Source organism: Bison bison, unplaced genomic scaffold (assembly GCF_000754665.1).
Source record: "Bison bison bison isolate TAMUID 2011002044 unplaced genomic scaffold, Bison_UMD1.0 scf7180017864499, whole genome shotgun sequence".
Lineage (NCBI taxonomy): Eukaryota > Metazoa > Chordata > Mammalia > Artiodactyla > Bovidae > Bison > Bison bison.
The window spans coordinates 2,419,681-2,440,552 of NW_011495058.1; the positions used below are offsets into that span (position 1 = coordinate 2,419,681).

The 20,872-nt window shown below is 48.8% G+C and overlaps 2 protein-coding genes across 4 annotated transcripts in view; one reads left to right on the forward strand and one right to left on the reverse strand.

The window, feature by feature from the left end:
• Window positions 1-526: 526 nt before the first annotated feature.
• On the reverse strand, window positions 527-1,461 carry LOC104980358 (ferritin heavy chain). Its single transcript, XM_010829010.1, has one exon. It carries the CDS (start codon window positions 1,245-1,247, stop codon window positions 702-704), a length of 546 nt encoding a protein of 181 aa, XP_010827312.1. The 5' UTR covers window positions 1,248-1,461; the 3' UTR covers window positions 527-701.
• An 18,799-nt stretch (window positions 1,462-20,260) lies between these two features.
• The window catches only part of TNS3 (tensin 3), a 223,522-nt gene continuing 222,910 nt past the window's right edge, over window positions 20,261-20,872 (forward strand). For 2 of the 3 annotated variants that reach the window (XM_010829021.1, XM_010829015.1), the window contains exon 1: window positions 20,267-20,360. The gene's annotated coding sequence lies outside the window, so the exon portion shown is untranslated. Of the gene's footprint in view, window positions 20,361-20,872 lie in introns of all 3 variants that reach the window. The other variant, XM_010829019.1, reaches the window with a different exon arrangement.

A 20,872-nucleotide genomic window follows, 5' to 3' on the forward strand; every position in this document is an offset into this window, starting at 1 on the left:
GGGCCATGGGGCCTAGAGTTAGGCAACATAGGGGCAGCACTGAAATTAGTGCTCAATAAACTGTTTGTTAAACTAATATGACATTGCAGAAGACATCTTCACTTCTTCACTTATCTTTACCTTGAGGGTAAAAGTGGAAATCAAGACCCATTCCAGGGAAAGGCTTTTTATTATAATCACTTTCACTTTTTCCTTTCTTTGAACACTTTGGGTTGCAACTAAGGGGACACAAAATATGTTCCCCCTTTACTGAAGGTCCTAGGGGTTGTCAGAACAGCACTCAGAAATTTGGCTCTGAGATTTCAAACAGCGTATAACCACTGCCAAGGCGACAGGTGACCTGGCCTCCACCTGGGCCCCGGGGAAGGGGTGGGACTGAGTGGGAAGAGTCTGATGGAGGAGGAGTGGGGCACAGCTGGCCTGGAGAAGGAAATCAGAGCCACAGCTAGCAACTTGCCTCATCCTGTGGCCCAGTTTTCTCACCTACAAATCACATGCTTGAAACTCAGGTGCATGGTTTGCAAACTTTTTTTTTTTTTTGGGTACCAAATTACTTTATTTGAAGGAATGGTACTAAAGAAAGAACTTAAGTAGATGTTTTGTTACAACTTATAGAAAAGATGAAGGTAACCCAAATATGCATGCACTGCCTTGGTGACCAGGGAAGTCACCCCTGTGGCTGTGGGAAACCAGCCTGAGGCTTAGCTCTCACTGTGTCCCAGGGTGTGCTTGTCAAAGAGGTACTCTGCCATGCCAGATCCAGGGGCCCCCATCTTGCGCAGGTTGGTTATGTGGTCACCCAATTCTTTGATGGCTTCCACCTGCTCATTCAGGTAATGAGTCTCAATGAAATCACACAGATGGGGATCATTTTTTTCAGTGGCCAGTTTGTGCAGTTCCAGTAGTGACTGATTCACACTTCTCTCCAAGCACAGCGCACATTCCATTGCAGTCAGCCCATTCTCCCAGTCATCACGGTCTGGTTTCTTGATATCCTGAAGGAAGATTCGGCCACCTCGCTGGTTCTGCAGCTTCATCAGTCTCTCAGCATGTTCCCTCTCCTCATGAGATTGGTGAAGAAAGTATTTGGCAAAGTTCTTCAAAGCCACATCATCACGGTCAAAATAGTACGACATGGACAGATGGACATAGGAGGCGTAGAGCTCCAGGTTGATCTGGCGGTTGATGGCGGCCTCCGAGTCCTGGTGGTAGTTCTGGCGCACCTGCGAGGGGGATGCGGTCGTCATGGTGGGCGGCTGAAAACGGGCGGTGGTGGTGGTGGTGGCGGCGACGGCCGAGCGGCACTGGAGCGGTGGCAGGGACCTTGGGCCGGTCGGAGGGCGCTGTCAAGTGGTGACGAGGGATGGCTCTGAGTGGCCGGCCGGGGTAGGGGGGGACGAGCAGCCGGGTTCCGTTCAAGCACTGTTGAAGCAGGAAACCGCGGCGACTCTCCGCTAAGACTGTCGGTTTGCAAACTTTTAAAAAATATTTATTTATTTATTGGCTGTTCTGAGTCCTCACTGTTGCGTGCAGGCTTTCTGTACTTGTGGCAAGCGGGGACCGCTCTCTAGTGGTGTGCAGGCTTTTCATCGCAGCGGCTTCTCTTGTTGTAGAATACAAGCTCTAGAGCGCAGGCTCCATAGCTGTGGTGCGTGGGCTTTGTTGCCATATGGCACGTGGAATCTTCCGGGACCAGGGATTGAGCCCGTCCCCTGTGTTAGCAGGTGGATTGTTAACCACTAGGCAACCAGGGAAGCCCACAAACTTTTAAAAATAAAACCTTTCATTCAATCAAGCTGATACACACAAGAGTGCCAATGTTGAAAAGTCAAATTCGTCATTTCTGTATATAAAACTACATGTTCCAGTTCAAAACCCTTACACGAAACCAGTGACGCGTGGCAGGGCCTGGCTGGGCACATGTGGCTAGAAGGCTGAGGGCCTCAGGCAGCCCCATGGCTGACCTCCCCTCCTGTTAGTGCACAGAACCCTGGAAGTCCTGGCTCCTAGGTGGCCCGGGGAAGGAATGTGGACTATATCACACTCAACGGCTTTCCTCTGCAGAATAAGAGGTCTCCACTTAAAACCAACCCTGCAGCCTGCAAAGCTCATAAGAAAGTTTAATTTTAATCAATAGATTATCCAACTGCTTGAGTTTCTTAGGAGATGTTTGATTTCCGGACGTGCATGGAGGAGTCCTGGGCTTGCACCGTGGCCTCTGTGGCACGTGTGTCTGCTTACCTTGGTCCTTGCCCAGCTCCTCGCTGCCCCTGCCCTCTAACCCTTAGCCTTCATCTTTTGTAAGATGAATGCATGCATACATGCATGCGTGCTCAGTTGCTTCACTCATGTCCGACTCTGCAACACTATGGACTGTAGCCCCTCAGGTTCCTCTGTCCGTGGGACTCTCCATGCAAAAATACTGGAATGGGTTGCCATGCCCTCCTCCAGGGGATCCTCCCAGCCCAGAGATCGAACCCAAGTCTCTTATGTCTCCTGCATTGGCAGGCGTGATCTTTACCACTAGTGCCACTTGGGAAGCCCTTGTAAGGGGTGATGGGCATCTAATTTCAGGTATCTAATTTCTGAGGAATTACTTGCTCTTGATCGGGCCATTGGGTGGGTCCGAGGATGGTAGGGCAGAGGCTGGAGACTTTACCCTGGACTCTGGAGTGTTCACAAGTAGAAGGAAAACAGGACGGTTGCTGAGTATTTATTTATTTACTTGCTTATTTAGAAATGAAATGAATGCTGCTGGAAAAGACCATGACCCACCAGGCCCTGTGGTTAGCGGCATGGCCAGGAAAGGCCAGAGCTGGGCGCCTAGTTCCCAGTCAATGACTTGCTTCCAGGAAATTACACAACTTGGAGACACAAGTGGGCAGAGAGGCTGGTGGTAAACATGGGTGGGGGTGATGTTATGTTTTCTCATGAAAGTAAGAATGTAACTGGAGTCAACCCTGGGGGGCTCTGGGGTTTCTCAGGGTGCAACCCTGAGGAACCCAGAGTTTCTTTAGTTGCAGCCATGGTGGTGGGGTGGGCCTGGGGTATCTTAGGTGCTGTTTGGCAGCCTCTGGGCAAGCTGGCCTCCCTTCTTTGGGTTGGGGCCTGGGGGCCACTGCAAGGCCCCCAGGAAGTAGTGAGTGTAACACACCAGTGGGTACAGCCAGGTGTGGGCAGTGGCCACTTCCCAAGGGCTGGTTTAGAGGACACTCTTCTCCCTTTGTGGCAAGGCAGGTACTTATTTAAGCTCCTAAACCTCTTCTGGGAAAACCAACATACTTTGTTCAATGTCTGATTTCCTCTCAGATTGTTAAATCTCCTTAGTTGCTTCCAGCCTCTGCAGCCACCACCTCCCCCTTCCTACTCCCCCATCCCACCCTGTGCCTCCAGTCACGAAGAGAGCTGGGGACCACCAAGAGCCCTGATCCCTTGCATATAGTTCTGCTAAAGAATCCCGCAGTTCAGAATGCTTCCCTGGGATCTGCTGGGAATACCCCCATCTAAATCCTTGAGCTAGTTTTAAATGCACAGGCTTCCCAGGTCCCCAGTGAAAGACAGTAATAGAAAAGAAACGCTGGTTAATAAGGCTTCAGGAAAACAAAGCTCTTCTCTTGAACACATACGCAGGTCTTTCTTATTAGGGGTAATTACCAAAAAAATGGGAAACTTTACTTTAAAAAAAAAAAAAAAATGCATTCCTGGATCCAGCCCTGAAATTCAGAGGTCTGGGCTCAGGAATCTGCCTGTTTAGCCGCCCCTCCCCCAATATGATTTTGATGATCTGCAGGTTTGCAATCCACACCTCCGCAGGAGGATTTTTGGCCTCTGGGAGGAAGGGCCAAGGTGCAAAAGATTCAGGTAGTACAAAATCAAGCCAGCGTTCTCTGGTAGGGAGGTGGAGGGCCTGTGGCACAATGATCTTTGCTGTAGTGTTTTCTTTGGCTACCCTAATCAAATATCGGTCATGTTCCAGATCTAGGTGGGCCCTGGGAAGCCAGGGGAGCGGTTGTGATGGTCAACATCTGCACTGAGTTTTACACTGCTGTAAACAGAGCACAGGATATGCTTAGTGCTCACAATAGCCCCACAGGGTTGGCTCAAATATCATCTCCACTTTTTAATAGAAGAGGAAACTTAGGCTCAGAGAGGTTAATTAATTCACCAAAACCACACAGTGAATAACTAGTCACTGTAGGATTTCAAAACCAGGCATCCTGCCTGGCTCCCAGTCATGCCCCAGATGCCGTGCTAAGTCACTTCAGTCATGTTTGACTCTGCAACCTCATGGACTGTAGCCTGCCATGCTCTTCTGTCCATGGGATTCTCCAGGCAATAACCCTGGAGAAGGTTGCCATTTTCTCCTCCAAGGGATCTTCCTGACCCAGACATTGAGCCGGCATCGCTTACATCTCCTGCATTGGCAGGTGGGGTTCTTACCACTAGCACCATCTGTGCCCGCAAGGAGCTCTGAATTAAGTGGAGAAGACAGAAGGGCCCACTGTGGGCCTGTTAGGGGGTACAGAGGCCCCAGCAATGCAGAGAGATACCCAAGCAGAGGAAGAGCCAGATCAATTGGACTTCATCATTATTGTAGGTATGCCCACTCGTCCGGCATAGGGACCAGCTCAAACTTCAGAACCAACATCAACATGAAACATGCTTGCTGTCTGAGGTCAGAAAAATGTAATGGGTGGCCTGTGACCAGTCCCAGCACTGCCTCTCTTGCAGGTACAGATGCTAGTGGTGTCCTGTATCCAGAGTTCAGCCAGGGGTGAGGCAGGCCCTCACTGCAAGAAATGCAGGCATTCCTGAGATGCTACATGTGCACTTTTAATAAATAAATCATATATTTCATTCTCAAAGGAGTATATGTTTCAAAGAATCTTATGTTGACTAACTCTTTGTAAATTAGTACCATTTTATCAATGACTTCCCTGGTGGCTCAGATAGTAAAGAATCTGCCCGCAATGAAGGAAACCTGGGTTTGATCCCAGGATCCTCTGGAGAAGGGAATGGTAACCTACTCCAGCATTGTTGCCTCGAGAATTCCATGGACAGAGGAGCCTGGCAGACTACAGTTTCATGGGGTTGCAAAGAGTCAGACACCACTGAGCGACTAACACACAAACACACCAATTTATCAATAATTCCTGGAACTCGTGTGTGTGTGTGTGTGGGTGTGTAGAGAGACAGAAGAAGATCGAGTGGGGAGAAGCATCCTCTCTGGTCTTGTCTTTCTGTTCTCAGTTCCTAACTGCTACTTGCTCCCTCCAGGCTGTGTGGGGAGCATCTGGGCCTGAGGCTGGAATCAGCAGGTGTTGCCCTAAGACCATCACTGCAGAACTTATCCAGGGCAGGCCAACTGGTCAGGACCCTGCAGAGAAGTTTCCAGAGTCCCTTTTCTGCCCAGGGAACTCAGAGTTGGGTCTTTCTCATTTTCTCTGATGATTTTTTTTTTTTAATAATTCTATTTGTTTTTGGCCGGGCTGGGTCTGCGTTGCTGCCCAGGCTTTTCTCTAGTTGTGGCGAGTTGGGGCTACTCTCTGGTGCAGTGTGTGGGCTTCTCATTTTGGTGGCTTCTCTTGCTGTGGCTCCTGGGTCCTACTTGTTGTTCAGCTGCTCAGTTGTATCCGACTCTTTGCAACCCCACAGACTGCAGCACGACAGGCTTCCCTGTCCTTCACCATCTCCCAGAGCTTGCTCAAAATCATATCTGTTGAGTCAGTGAGGCCATCCAACCATCTCATCCTCTGTCATCCCCTTCTCCTCCAGCCTTCAATCTTTCCCAGCATCAGGGTCTTTTCCAGTGAGTCAGTTCTTCGCATCAGGTGGCCAAAGTATTGGAGCTTCAACTTCAGCTTCAGTCCTTCCAATGAATATTCAGGACTGATTTCCTTTAGGATGGACTGGTTGGATCTCCTTTCAGTCCAAGGGACTCTGAAAAGTCTTCTCCAACACCACAGTTCAAAAAGCATCAATTCTTCAACACTTAGCCTTCTTTATAGTCCAGCTGTCATACACACATGACTACTGGAAAAACTATAGCTTTGACTAGACAGACCTTTGTTGATAAAGTAATGTCTCTGCTTTTTAATATGCTGTCTATGTTTGTCACAGTTCTTCTTCCAAGGAGCAAGTGTCTTTTAATTTCATGGCTGAAGTCACCATCTGCAGTGATTTTGGAGCCCAAGAAAATAAAGTCTGTCACTATTTCCATTGTTTCCCCATCTATTTGCCATGAAGTGATGGGACTGGATGCCATGATCTTCATTTTTTGAATGTTGAGTTTTAAGTCAGCTTTTCACTCTCCTCTTTCACCTTCATCAAGAGGCTCTTCACTTCTGCCATAAGGGTGATATCATCAGCACATCTGAGGTTATTGATATTTCTCCCGGCAATCTTGATTCCAGCTTGTGCTTCATCTAGTCCAGCATTTCTCATGATGTAGTCTGCATATAAGTTAAATAAAGAGGGTGGCAATATATAGCCTTGACATTCTCCTTTCCCAATTTTGAGCCAGTCTGTTGTTCCATGCCCGGTTCTAACTGTTGCTTCTTGACCTGCATATGGTTTCTCAGGAGGCAGGTGAGGTGGTCTGGTGTTCCCATCTCTTTAGGAGTTTCCGGGCTCAATAGTTCTGGTGCATGGGTTACTTGCTCTGTAGCATGTGGGATCTTCCTAGATCAGGGATCAAATCTGTGTCCCCTGCATTGGCAGGAAAATTCTTTATATGACTGAGCCACCAGAGAAGCCCTCTCTGAATGATTCTCGAGGAATAAAATCTGGATAAAGCAAAGGGACAATGTTTACTTTGATTTGTGAAGTGTTTTTAGTTCCAGATGTTTACGAAGAAAACCTACTTGGATATAAAATTGAGGGAAGCTTAAAAATCATTATCAAGGTGCTTGCACTAATATGGGAATAGGCCTGAGCCCTTGGGAGCCCTGGATGGGCACTTTGGGGACCTGAGCAGAGTGCAGGCTTAGAAGTAGGACAGAAAACTCGGGGGTGGAAGTGGGGCGTCTTCCCTGCTAAAGTCCATTTCTCAACGGAAAATGGCATGATTGTCCAGAACACTATGAAACTCTAGTCCAATTTCTAGACGCTTTGGTATATTGTACAAAGGACAGAGCATGAGAGGTCAGAAGGGTGTTGTGGGGATGGAAGTCATTTCTGGATGTGCTGAGTGGTGAGGTGGCACAGGCCTAGGGCAGGAGCTGACGCATGTTGGTGACACTGGGCTGTGACACTGGGAATGCCGGGCAGATCCCACAGTGACCAGTGGACCTGCTGGCATTTTCTGGAATCAAGAAGTCTGCACAAAGTCTAAAAGGGGCAGGAGGGGCCTTGTCAGGCAGAGTGACAGGTGCCAGCCTGGCTTGATTTTCTCTACATGGGAGTCCTAGCCCATCACATGTCTACAAAGTGCTTCAGGGTTCTCAGTGGAAGACTGCTGAGCAAACATAAAATATCTGAGCAACTTCTTCTGCAATTCATAATTGTTTAAAGGCAAAGAAAAGGCAAAGCAAAAACCACAGAGCCCCAGGCAGATGGTCTGTCTGTTTTGGTATTTATTTCTATCAGAGAAGGGATAAGCCCTCCTCAGTCCTTCCCCACAGCCCTGCACCCCGTGGGACCAGATGAGGTTATCAGACTAGGTCTCTCAAGGTACCTGGCCCTCAGCCCCACCGCAGCCAACCTCCACTTCCCACCCAAGCCAACAAGCTTCCTGCACAGTCATAGCCTCAGGGCTGTCAGGGGCATGATCAGTGTCAAAGCCTGTGTGAGGCCTGCAGGAACACAGCCTCAGCTGTCCTTATGCAGGCTGTATTTCAGTTTTAACAGCCCCATTTTACAGATTGGAAAACTAAGGCTTATAGAGGTGTCGATGGTACAGCTCCATGATCTCAGTCAAATTCCCCTGAATTGAAAGGGCCTGAGCTTATCATCCCCCTGTTTACCCCTCCCTGCCCTGGACCTTGTATCCTTCAGCTGGGCTCTCACTTCTGTCCCTGTGCTGTCCCCTCGAGGCCATGTCCTCCAATGCCTATGCCCAGGCTCCTGAAGGCCATCCTTGACCCCACACTAGTGTCTTTGTTTTGGGCCTGGGGTCTCAAGGAGGAATCCTCACCTTGGTACACTCCCAGCTCCTCTAGGGAACCATCCCCGGTGCACCCCCTCCCCTTCCGTGCCCCACAGCCTCTGGGGAATCTCTGGAAAGGCCTCCTTACATGCCAGAGCCCTCCCTCATGACAACTGGGCTTCTGAAACTGGGTGGTCTGCATTGTTGGAGGCCTTTAAGCTGAACTCAGTGAGCCTGTGTCAGGGACAGTAAAAGGAACATCATGGCATGCAGGGCAGAGGCAAGGGACTCTTCCAGCTGGAAAATTCTGAGATCCTCAGATCACCCAACTTGGCCCATGGTCTGTCACCTAACTCAGGCCCTGGGCTCTCACTGGGGTGTTCCCAGAAGCCTGGGCTGCAGCAGGATGAGGGTAAAGGTTTGCTCAACAAACATACCATGAGTTCCCATGTTCAGCATACAGCACAGCTTTGGCTTGCATATGAGCTCTGGAAAGTTCTGTTGGCTAGATGTTAAGTGAAGCATCTGATGTCATCTAATGGCCCTGTGCCTGATACATGGTGGGTGTCTTACGATCCTTCATTGAATACATGAATGAACAGATGAATGAATCAGAGAATGATTTCCATGACGTGTTTTAAGCCAACAATTGGGGCCACTATATTTCTCTGGGCTGCAATAACAAAGTACCAGAGATTGGGAACTTAACTAATAGTTTATTTCCTTATAGTCCTGGAGGCTGAAAGTCTCAAATCAAGGCATCTGCAGGGTCAGTTTCCCCTGAGGCCTCTCTCCTTGGCGTATCAACAGCCATCTTCTCCCTGTTGCCTAATGTGGTCTTTACACTGTATGGTCTTTCCACTGTGCCTGTCTATGTCCCAATGTCTTCTTCTCATAAGAAGAGATTCAGTTCAGTTCAGTTCAGTCACTCAGTCGTGTCCGACTCTTTGTGACCCCATGAATCGCAGCACGCCAGGCCTCCCTGTCCATCACCAACTCCCGGAGTTCATTCAGACTCACGTCCATCAAGTTGGTGATGCCATCCAGCCATCTCATCCTCTGTCATCCCCTTGTCCTGCCCCCAATCCCTCCCAGCAGATTAGTCCCCTCTAATGACCTCATGTTACCTTGGTGGTGGTTTAGTTGCTAAGTTGTGTCCAACTCTTGGGAGCCCATAGACTGTAGCCTGCAAGGCTCCTCAGTCCATGGGATTCTCCAGTCAAGAATACTGGAGTGGGTTGCCATTGCCTTCTCCAGGGGATCCTCCCGATCTGGGAATCGAACCTGGGTCTTCTGCATTGCAGGCAGATTCTTTACTGACTGAGCTACAAGGGAAGCTCCCATTTTACCTTAATCACCCCTTTACAGGCCCCATCTCCACATACAGTCACACTGAGATAAGAGGAGTTAGGACTTTAACACATCAGTTTTGCGGGGACACAATTCTGCCCATTACAGCCTCTGATTCGTCAGTCACAAGTAGGATGTGGCTGAAGATGCCTGTGATCTGCAGGAAGAGATGCCTCATGGGGCTCCTGTGGGGGAGCTCCTGCTTGCTGTCCCTCATGTGGTCTTTTCCCCTGTGCCCTGAAGCTCTCCTCCACGTGCTCATGTCCATGTCACTAGTGGCTCTGGCAGTGCCTGGGATTCTGTGCAACCTGCAGAGATCCCATTTCCTTTTCATCTTCAGTCTTGGCAGTCTCATTCCTCTGTTGTAACTCCCCTCTGAAGTACCAGGCCTGGGACTGCAGACCAGCTTCCAAATGTTAGCTTAAATCTGTGTGCCTGATGCCGAATGAGAACAAACAAACTGCAACACTGGAATTTGGAGCAGAGAAAGGTTTATTGCAGGACCATACGAGAAGACGGGTGGCTCATGCTCTAAAAAACCCCAAACTTCCCAAGACTTTTGGCTAAGCATTTTTAAAAGCCAGGTGAGAGAGGGTTGTTGAAAGATACAGGATGAGCTAGTGCACAATTCTCTGATTGGTGATGGTGAGGTACAGGGTGGTGTCACAGGGTTTAACATTATCCACTCTTAGGCTCCAAGAGGCTTGGGGCTATGAGCTCATGGTCATCAAGTAATTAACATCATCCATTTGGTGGTGGTGGATGCGGGGAGGGTTCACATCAGTAAAACAACTCAGGACATGTGCATCAGATACTGTTATCTAGGTACTTCAACTGAGGATATGGGGAAGGGCCTGTCCCAGGAAGGCAACACAGGGTCTGCTCAGTTACACCAACAAGCTTTGCCTGGCCTTTCCTGGCTGCAAACAGGGCAGGAGCTCACGACCTGACCTGAGAACGTGATCTGTCTCAGGCCCTGCAGGTGGGTCTGACATGGGATATGGGAATATGTCTGTGGGTCTATAGGGATAAGGTCTCCGTGTCTACCACCCGCCCCCTGCCCTACAGTAGGTTTATTCTTCTGTTCTTTGGTGGGGAAATATTGCTGTCCATGTGGCCTATTGGACCCTGGGCAGGTTGCTGAGCACTGTGCTCCTGGCCAGGAGGTCCAAACGCAGTCTGGCTCATGGTTGGTCAGTCATGGTCGGGGAGCTGACCTCAGCAGGCCTGGAACGGGGCTGGGCACAATATCAGTTCTCAGCTGTCCTGGGCTCTGTTGGGGTGGTCAGCAGAGCCTGCTGGGACCTGAGAGCACAGGTGGGCAACCCAGAGACGGACCACGAGCTCCCTTCCTACAGGTTCTGTTGAGGGAAACCCTGGGTCTTTTGGAGGCACCTGAAGATGGCACTTAGCATATGCAGGAGTCATGACTTACCTTCACATGAATGTTGTGAACTGTGCACTGCTCATCCCATGGTATTTTTTTAAAATTTACTTATTGATTTTATATTTGGCTGTGCTGGGTTTTCATTGCTGTCCCCAGGCCTTCTCTAGTTGCAGTAAGTGGAGGCTACTCTCTGGTTGCCGTGCGCGGGCTTCTCACTGCAGTGGCTTCTCTCATTGCAGAGCACAGGCTCTAGGGCATGTGGGCTTCAGTGGCTGTGGCGCACGGGCTTAGTTGCCCCGTGGCAGGTGGGATCTTCCTGGACCAGGACTGTCCCCTGAATTGCAAGGCAAATTCTTAACTACTGGACTGCCAGGGAACCCCATTCCACAGTATTTTTGAGTTAGGTGCCGAACATGAAAAATAAAAAAAATTGAAAAATCATAGACTGGATTATTACTGATTTCAGCAATCTAGTAGGCCTTGCCAGTTAGATACATATACAGGATAAAGGAAGAGGATGTGAATACATTTGTTTAAAATTAAATTGCTATCATTGTTATAAAACACTACTTATAACTTCATTTTGTAATGAAGTTTGTCTAATTTTGTAATATATAATGAGTAAAATGGATTATTGTATTTTTCTTTTTATGTCCACAGGAGAAAAGTTAGATATTGTTATATTGTAAATTTTAATTAAATATCCATGTTATCTTAAGTAATTGTGATATGTATGTTTTAGGAATTGACTGAATTATGTCTTTTTTCACAATGTGTGTTCCGAACAAAAATTATTATTAATGCTTAAATGTATAGATGTATCTATTCATCCATTTATTTCTGAGTCATAGATTCAGAAGTAATATTATTACACAAATGCTTTATCCAGGAAATTTCATTTCTCTTTAAATGAATCTAGAATTTCACTAAAAAAAAATTAAAAACTTTTAAGAAGTGGAGAAATAAGAGGATGAAAGGGAAACTGAGGGAACTAGCTTAACACTTCTATAAATTCCAGTTTGGGCAAGTTCCCTACTCCAGGCAAGCATGTTTCTTTGTAGCCAGAAGTTCATAGGAAATTTGGGGGCGCTTGGGTTACTCTTGGGCTTCCCAGGGGGCGCTAGTGGTATAGAACCTGCCTGCCAATGCAGGAGACATGAGACTCGGATTCAATCCCTGTATCCCTGTAGCAGAAAGATCCTCTGGAGAAGGAAGTGGCAACGCACTCCAGTATTCTTGCCTGGAAAATCCCATGACAGAGGAGACTGGTGAACTACAGTCTATACAACTGCAAGAGTTGGATATGATGACTTAGCATGCATGGGTTATTCTAGGACACAGAGGAGCCATCGATCGTGACAGCTTTCCACTAGGATATTTGCAGTCAGGGAAGCACAGCTCTGCTGCCATCTGTAAAGAAGCCATTTTCTTCCTATAGCTTCAATGGCATTTAAAAAAAAAACAGACATTTTATTTGGGAATTGCTTTAGATTTATAGAAAAGTTGCAAGGACTGCACAGAGTTCCATTTTTCCAGCCCAGTTTTTCCAGCTGTTAACATCTTATGTCAGCATGCCACATGGTCACAGCTAAAGAACTGGTACTGGGGGGGCATTATTCTTAACTCGATCAGCAGCTTCTCCGGAGGCCACACCTCTGAATGTTCTGTACTATCCTTTCTCTGTGCCAGGATCCTATCCAGAACACCCTGTGACATTTAATCATCGTGTTCCCTCAGGCTTCCTTGCTGTGACAGTTTCTTAGACTTCCTGTTCTTGTTGACCTAGAGAGTTTTGAGGAGGTTGGGTGTTTTGTTCGTCGGTGGAGATGTGTCTGATGCTCACTCACAGTTAGGCAGGGATTCCTGGTTATTGGGAGAAAGGCCTTGGGGTGCCATTCTCATCCCATCAGGTCAAGGGCACACACTCTCAACATGACTCATCAGTGGTGACCTTGATCACCTGGCTGAGGTCACATCTGTCAAGTTTCTCCACTGTAGAGTTGCTCCTTCACACTTGATTCTTTGGAAGGAAGTGCTAAGCACGACCCACACTCTAGGGGTGGTGTCCATTGCATGTATTGAAGCTATCTACAAAAATTATTTGGAATTCTTCTGTAAGGGAGTTTTGCCTCTTCTCCCCATTTATTCATTCAATCAGTAATGGACTCATGGGCATTTAATTTTATATTTTAAATTACAACGCAAAGCTATAGTGTTTATTTATTTTTTTGCTCAAATTGCTCAGGTTTGGTCACTGGGAACCGTTTCGAGTTGGCCCCTCTGCTGTGTTCCTTTGATGGGTGGCCTTGATCCTTTTGTTCTCTGAGCTCACCTTTTGTTCTCTGTTCTGCAGCTCACCTCATAGGCTTCCTGCCCCAGTCTTAGAACCAGCAATGTCCCCCTATATCTGCTAGGGATGCAGAGCTGCGAGATGGAGTCCCTGAGCATGAGGAACTAGCAGTCAGTCCAGCTAAAAAGCAGGAGGGAGTGCCAAGGGTCACAGGGGCTCTGCTTCAGTGCGGGGGAATGACTTCCTGGTTAAGGGTCTCTAGCTGACCAGATGTGTAAAGTGAGGACTGGGGGAGGCAGAGGTGCTGGTGGTCAAAGATAACAGTGAGGAGGGGAGGACAAGTCTACTCGCTCCTCCTTGAGGGGACCGTTATCTCCTCTTTTCTCCAGACATCTTGAGAAGAGCATGCAGATGCATCTGTGCATTCTGATTCTGTTAAGAGTGAGCTTGGCTGTAGAGACAGAAAACCCCATGATTGGGGCACTGACTAGCACCAGATTTTCATATCACAGACATCCCGATCACATCTGCTTAGGACAGTCTATCTTTCCTCTCTGCTGTCATCATGTTTGTCCTGATGCTCTTTGCTGTGGGTTTCCTGGGCTGCTACTCTAAGTGCCACTCCACGGAACCAAAAGGAAGGAGAACACAGGACTTCTGCTTTTCCCAGTGAGGCCTGCTTGTCACTGGGGAAGGGAAAGCACCCCCAGTACCTCAGGATGGAGCCCAGCAGGGTTCGATCAGCAGGCTGCTTCTGGGGCACAAAGAGGATGGGCAGTCCTGTTCTCAATATGGAGAGAGAGCCCAGAGATCAGTTAGTTCTTCCTGGGGTGGTTCCAGTGCTGGGTACAGCTCTTGGGCAAAGAGCATCCCAAGGGAGTATAGCTGGCTCTGCAATAGTGACTCAGATCCCTCCCCAGTGAACATTCGTTGACCTGGCCACTGGGAAGCAACACTCAGCCATCAGCCTCCTTTGGGGATATCTGAAGCTGCAAAGTCTGGCCTTGTCTGAGGTCGCCCCTGCTTTGGGAGTGGCTCACAACCTAGACTGACCCTTGTGGCCCCAGGAAATTCCCAGCACTCCCTGGGGTGGGTCACGGCACCACTCTTCCATGTCACCTGCCCTCCTGTTACTTCCCAGGGCGTGATCCCCAATCATGATCCCTGATCGTGACCATCTAGGATCCCACTTCCGTGGGACCAGGTGGGGCCAGCAGCACAAAGAGTTAATTTGTGTCCAGACAGTGGGTTCCTGGAGCCCACCTTGCAGAAGCTGGTGTGCCTGTGCATTTTCAGGGAGAGAGTACCAAGGTTCCATATACTCGCAGAAGGTTCTGGGGTATAGAAGAGGCAAGGCATTGAATTGTGGGTAAGGACTGTGTGTTGAGGGGGAGAAGGAAAGGGACGAGAGGGTGATGGTCCCACGGGGGTCTAGAGGGACACCGTATCTTAAGGCACGTCCTCCCACTCCTGCTTCACCCTTTCCTCACAGCACTGTGGCGCTGTGAGGAAATAATGTTTCCCACTGCCCCTTTCAGGGTCTCTTTGGACAATATCAACTTTTAAGACAAAGGAATTAAAAAAAAAATCCAAATTATTGCTCATGTATTACCTTTGATCTAAGGACAAGAATGTATCAGACTTTTGCCATGGCCAAGACCATCTTTATGTCAATGACAGGTTTCTAAGAAGTTCTTTCAGAACTCCCGGCCTAGAGGAACCAGACTGAAGCTGCAGAGAGGGGTTGAGGGGACAGAGGTATCAGTGCTTCCTGGCCAGCCCCACCCGTGGAGTGCTGGGAAGGGAACTGCCACTTCTGGCATATGCCTGCTTTTCCCTCCTTTAAACTGGTTTGAGACTTTTGTTTTCAGATTTGAGATATTTTTGGATGGGTAAAGATGGAAAAAAATGTGCACTCCCTTTTAGATAATTGCTACATGCCTTGTTTTTGTTTAAATTCTTGGGAATTCAAAAGGTCAGTCTGAGAAGTTCAGAGTCCCTAGACTCAGGACAGCCTCATGGGGCATGGGCCACCCCTTAGGAGCCTCTGGGCCAGGTGTGGAGTCTGTACTTCAGTGAATCAAGGAGCCAGCTGCATGGGTTAGCAGAGAATACAAGGGGACACCAGGCCCAGGGTGCCTTCCATCTTCCGAAGACACTGTAGGTGTGAGGACAGACACTGCATGAATGGGTGTCTAAGTTACCATGGTCCCAGAAACAAGGGTGAATCCCAGCTTCTTAGATGTGGATTTTTTTCCCCCTAAGCCTTTATTTATTTATTTTTGGCTGTGCTAGGTTTCATTGCTGTGCACAGGCTTTCTCTAGTTGTGGCCACGGGGGCTAGTTGTGTCTTCACTGCGGTGCACAGGCTTAGGTGCTCCTTGGCATGTGGGATCTTCCCGAACCAGGGATTGAACCCATGTCACCTGCATTGGTAGACAGATTCTTAACCGCTAGACCACCAGGGAAGCCGTAGCTGTGGAATCTTGGGCAAACTTACCAACCCAGCTCCTACAAGTGGATACTGGATATTGCAATACCTCATGATACCTCAATACCTCATATTGCAATACCAAATTCACGTAGTCATTCAGCTAGTATGGCCTTGATGTTGTGCTAGATTTTGTGATGCGAAGATGCAAGATAGACTTGTTGGCTCTTATCACCACCACCACCCTCTGCCCCCTACCCCAGGGAGTCTAGTGGGAGAGACATTTAAGCAAAGACACAGCTCAGTACATTTGAGCTAGATGGATGAGCAGAGTATTTGGAAAAATAAAATTAGGGTAGCTTGTTGGCTTGATCATCCTGGATCTTTATCATATTCTGTAGTTGACCCGAGAGTGACCTCGGGCAAGTTACCTATGATTTTAGCCTGTCAGTAAAAGGAGATAGATAATAATATTACCTGCCTCATTCCCATTTAGGGATCAGCTGGCTGTGACCTCCCCACCTCCCCTGAGGCTCCCTCCATACCTCCTGTTTCATCCTGTTACCTCTTGGGCTAAGGTATCCTAGAGGGCAGGAAAAATGCCTGCTCTGTTTCCCAGGCCTGGGGCTCAGGGTTCAGGAAGCTTTTGCCTCAGGAAATGAATGCCCTGCTCACCTTGGAATGAAAGTCCAGTGATTTTGACTTCTTGAGAAATCAGAGCAGTGCAGTTCAGTTCAGTTTAGTCATTCAGTCGTGTCCAACTCTTTGCGACCCCATGGACTGCAGCACGCCAGGCTTCCCTGTCCATCACCAACAACCAGAGCTTACTCAAACTCATGTCCATTGAGTTGGTGAGGCCATCCAACCATCTTATCCTTTGTCGTCCCATTTTCCTCCCGCCTTCAATCCTTCCCAGCATCAGGGTCTTTTCCAATGAGTCAGTTCTTCGCATCAGGTGGCCAAAGTATTGGAGCTTCAGCTTCAGCATCAGTCCTTCCAATGAATATTCAGGACTGCTTTCTTTTAGGATGGACTGGTTTGGATATCCTTGCTGTTCAAGGGACTCTCAAGAGTCTTCTCCAATACCACAGTTCAAAAGCATCAATTCTTTGGCACTCAACTGTCTTTATAGTCCGACTATCACATCCATATATGACTATTAGAAAAACCACAGCTTTAACTAGACGGAGCTTTGTTGACAAAGTAATGTCTCTGCTTTTTAATATGCTGTCTAGGTTGGTCATAATTTTTCTTCCAAGGAGCAAATGTCTTTTTATTTCATGGCTGCAATCACCATCTGCAGTGATTTTAGAGCCCAAGAAAATAAAGTCTGTCACTGTTTCCATTGTTTCCCCATCTATTTGCCATGAAGTGATGGGACTGGATGCCCTGATCTTAGTTTTCTGAATGTTAAGTTTTAAGCCAACTTTTTCGCTCTCCTCTTTCACTTTTATTAAGAGGCTCTTTAGTTCTTCTTCACTTTCTGCCAGAAGGGTGGTGTCATCTGCTTATCTGAGGTTATTGGTATTTCTCCCGGCAATCTTGATTCCAGCTTGTGCTTCATCCAGCCCAGCAATTCTCATGATGTACTCTGCATATAAGTTAAATAAGCAGGGTGACAATATACAGCCTTGAAGTACTCCTTTTCCAAATTTGGAACCAGTCTGTTGTTCCATGTCCAGTTCTAACTGTTGCTTCTTGATCTGCATACAGATTTCTCAGGAGGCAGGTCAGGTGGTCTGGTATTCCCATCTCTTGAAGAATTTTCCACAGTTTGTTGTGATCCACACAGTCAAAGGCTTTGGCATAGTCAATAAAGCAGAAGTAAATGTTTTTCTGGAACTCTCTTGCTTTTTCAATGATCTAACGGATGTTGGCAATTTGATCTCTGGTTCCTCTGTCTTTTCTAAATCCAGCTTGAACATCTGGAAGTTCATAGTTCACGTACTGTTGAAGCCTGCCTTGGAGAATTTTGAGCATACTTTGCTAGCATGTGAGATGAGTGCAATTGTGTGATAGTTTGAGCACTCTTTGGCATTGCCTTTCTTTGGGATTGGAATGAAAACTGACCTTTTCCAGTCCTGTGGCCACTGCTGAGTTTTCCAAATTTGCTGGCATATTGAGTGCAGCACTTTCACAGCATCATCTTTCAGGATTTGAAATAGCTCCACTGGAATTCCATCACCTCCACTAGCTTTGTTCGTAGTGATGCTCCCTAAGGTCCACTTGAGTTGTCATTACAGGATGTCTGGCTCTAGGTGAGTGATCACACCATGATTATCTGGGTTGTGAAGATCTTTTCTGTACAGTTCTTCTGTGTATTTTTGCCACCTCTTCTTAATATCTTTTGCTTCTGTTAGGTCCATACCATTTCTGTCCTTTATTGGGCCCATCTTTGCATGAAATGTTCCCTTGGTATCTCTAATTTTCTCGAAGAGATCTCTAGTCTTTCCCATTCTACTGTTTTTCTCTATTTCTTTGCATTGATCACTGAGGAAGGCGTTCTTATCTCTCTAGGGATTGGTCAAATCCTTTTGAAGAGATGGTGAACGATGGGAGTAGAATTTGAGCAGACCTGGCCTTGGTCCTCAGGGATGAAACAAAAGGTCTGCTGTGTCTCCTCCCTGGACAGGCTTACTTTGGATCCAGGGCCACACAATTTTTGATGACTGGCTACTTTATTTATTTTTGGCTGCGATGGGTCTTCTAGTTGTGATGAGTCGTGGCTGTTCTCTAGTTGCACTGTGCAGGTGTCTCATTGAGGTGACTTCTTTTGTTGTGGAGCATGGGTTCCAAGTGCACAGGCTTCCGTAGCTCTCGGGCTCTGGAGTGCAGGCTCAGTACTTGTGGTGGTGTACAAGCTTAGTTGAGCCATGGTATATGGGATCTTTTTGGACCAAGGGTTGAGCCTGTGGTTGGCAGGCAGATTCTTTTTTTTTCTTTTCTACAAATGTCTGGGGTAGGAAAACACGGCTTCCCAGCTCATGGCGGCCCCAATGACAATGACTCTCAAGGGCTGATTTTGGCCTCCAGTCCTGGCTGAGGAGAAAAGGGACCTCCTTCAGCTCTATGCTTCCCTGGTGGCTCAGATGATAAAGAATCCGCCTGCAACACAGGAGACCTGGGTTCGAACCCTGGGTGGGGAAGGTCTTCTGGAGAAGGAAATGGCTACCCACTCCAGTATTCTTGTCTGGAGAATTCTATGAGCAGAGGAGCCTGTCAGGCTACAGTCCACGGGGTCGCAGAGTCACAACCAAACCACCAACAGTTTCACTTTTACAGCTCTATGGGAGAGACGCCCTGGCAGGCGAATTCTTAATCACTGGGCCACCAGGGAAGTCCCAGCTGGCTACTTTGAAAGAAGTCCATTCATGAATGATTTTCTTGTTGAGTCTCTCTACTGGTCCTGACAAGTTGTGTTTTTCTGCTCTGTGCATGGGCAGGATGGGCAGAGCTGGACCCAAAAGGCCGGGGTAGATTAAGGTACTTCATTTCTGAATCAGGGACAGTTCCTGGTAATTGCACCCTGAGATATGCCCACTTTTTCAGGTGGGAGTCCAAGAACATTTGGTCGGAGTGACAGATACAATCTTAAATAGCTTCTGCAGGATGTAGAGTGGAGTACCTTCCTGGAAAGTCTTCTTTGTGTCAGGGTCTTTGTGTGTTCACAAGATAAAGTGCTGATGAAACTGTTCTTTTGTACAGGAGGAATAGCACTTCTAATTCTGCATACGGGCATATGTCTTACAAGGGGAATTCAAGAGCATTCAGTCCACTCCCCACATTTCACCAATAGGGAAGTCAAGGCTGAGGGACAGATGAGGGGCCGTCTCTGTCTTGGGGGTGTTGGCATCTATCTGTGTTTCCTCCTCTGGATCCTCTGTCTGCAGCCTTCTTCTTGTCCACTCCTGGCCTGCTCATTTCTTGCTCATTTCTCCCCTTTCATTTTAAGAAGCTTCTGCTACTGCTGCTAAGTCGCTCAGTCGCATTCGACTCTATGCGACCCCATAGATGGCAGCCCACCAGGCTCCTCTGTCCCTGGGATTCTCCAGGCAAGAATACTGGAGTGGGTTGCCATTTCCTTCTCCAATGCATGTATGCATGCTAAGTCGCTTCAGTCGTGTCCGACTCTCTGCAACCCTATGTACAGCAGCCCACCAGGCTCCTCTGTCCACGGTATAGGCAAGAATACTGGAGTGGGTTATCATTTCCTTCTCCTCATTTTAAGAAGAGGTGATTTCTGAAACCTTTCCCCACTCCTTCCCTCCACTGGTCGGACTTTCCAGGGCTTCCAAAGCATCTTGGGTTTCCTCTGTCACTGCCTTGTTCCTTTATGTCTGCATTACTCCCGGTAGCTTACTTTTGTGAGTTACAGGCAGGCAGCGAGATTTTGCTTTCTTACACACAATACTTACAGTGCCGAATGAATGAATTAACGAAAAAATGAACTAGTTGTGCAGGAATCAGGAAATCGCTTGCCCATCCGGAACACACCAGCCCCCTGAACACTTTGAATCTGGGCTGCTCAACGGGTCTAATAACTCCCGGTTCCACCTGGCCAACTTAGGGAGGTCCCAGAGGCGCATGGGGCCCGGAGCGCGCCTGGAACGCGCCGCATTGTTAGGGCGATGAGGCCAGGTGACCGGCCGGCCAGGGCGCGGCGGCGGCGATTGCCCGTGCCGCCTCGAGGGGGCCCTGCGGCGGGCGCGGCCGCGAGCCAGGAGGACGGGCCCGCCCGCGCGCTGCTTGCGCTGTTCCGAGCCCTGCCTGCTGCGGCCATCGCCCCGCGGGACCGACCGCGCCGCCGCTCGCCCAGGTACTGGAGCGGGGAGCGCACCGCCAACCTCTTTGTTTCGAGCTGGCGCCAGCGTCCGCTCCAGGGGCTCGGGGCGCGCGGGCAAACGGAGTTACGCGCGCGCGGGGACCTGAGCTGGGGCGAGCGGGGACCGAGAGCTCGGCCGGGATCCGGGGTACCAGGGAGCAGGACTTAGGGACGGAGGCTGGTGAACGCGGCGAGGGCGCGGGCGGGATCGGCCAGGGTCCCGGACGCTGTTTGGGGACTGGGGCGCGGGGACAGCGCTGGGGCGGGCGGATGCAGCCGGGGAGCAGGCCAGCTCGATCGGGGGCCCGCGGGCCAGAGCGGCACTGTTGCGGCGGCGCCCGGGTGAACTTCGCTCTCTAGGACGAGTCCTGAGACTCCGCAGCGGAGAGCCGAGCTTGGAGCTGCAATGAGAAGGCTCAGGACCCTTCTCCGGCTCTTTGCAAGCAGGCTTTCCGGTGCGTTTCTCTTTCCCTTTCCCTGTGTTGGGCGGGAAGCAGGGGGTCCCT

Bases quoted from the DNA above. Each gene is read 5' to 3' on its own strand.
- LOC104980358 (XM_010829010.1), bottom strand. From the start codon at position 1,247: ATGACGACCGCATCCCCCTCGCAGGTGCGCCAGAACTACCACCAGGAC.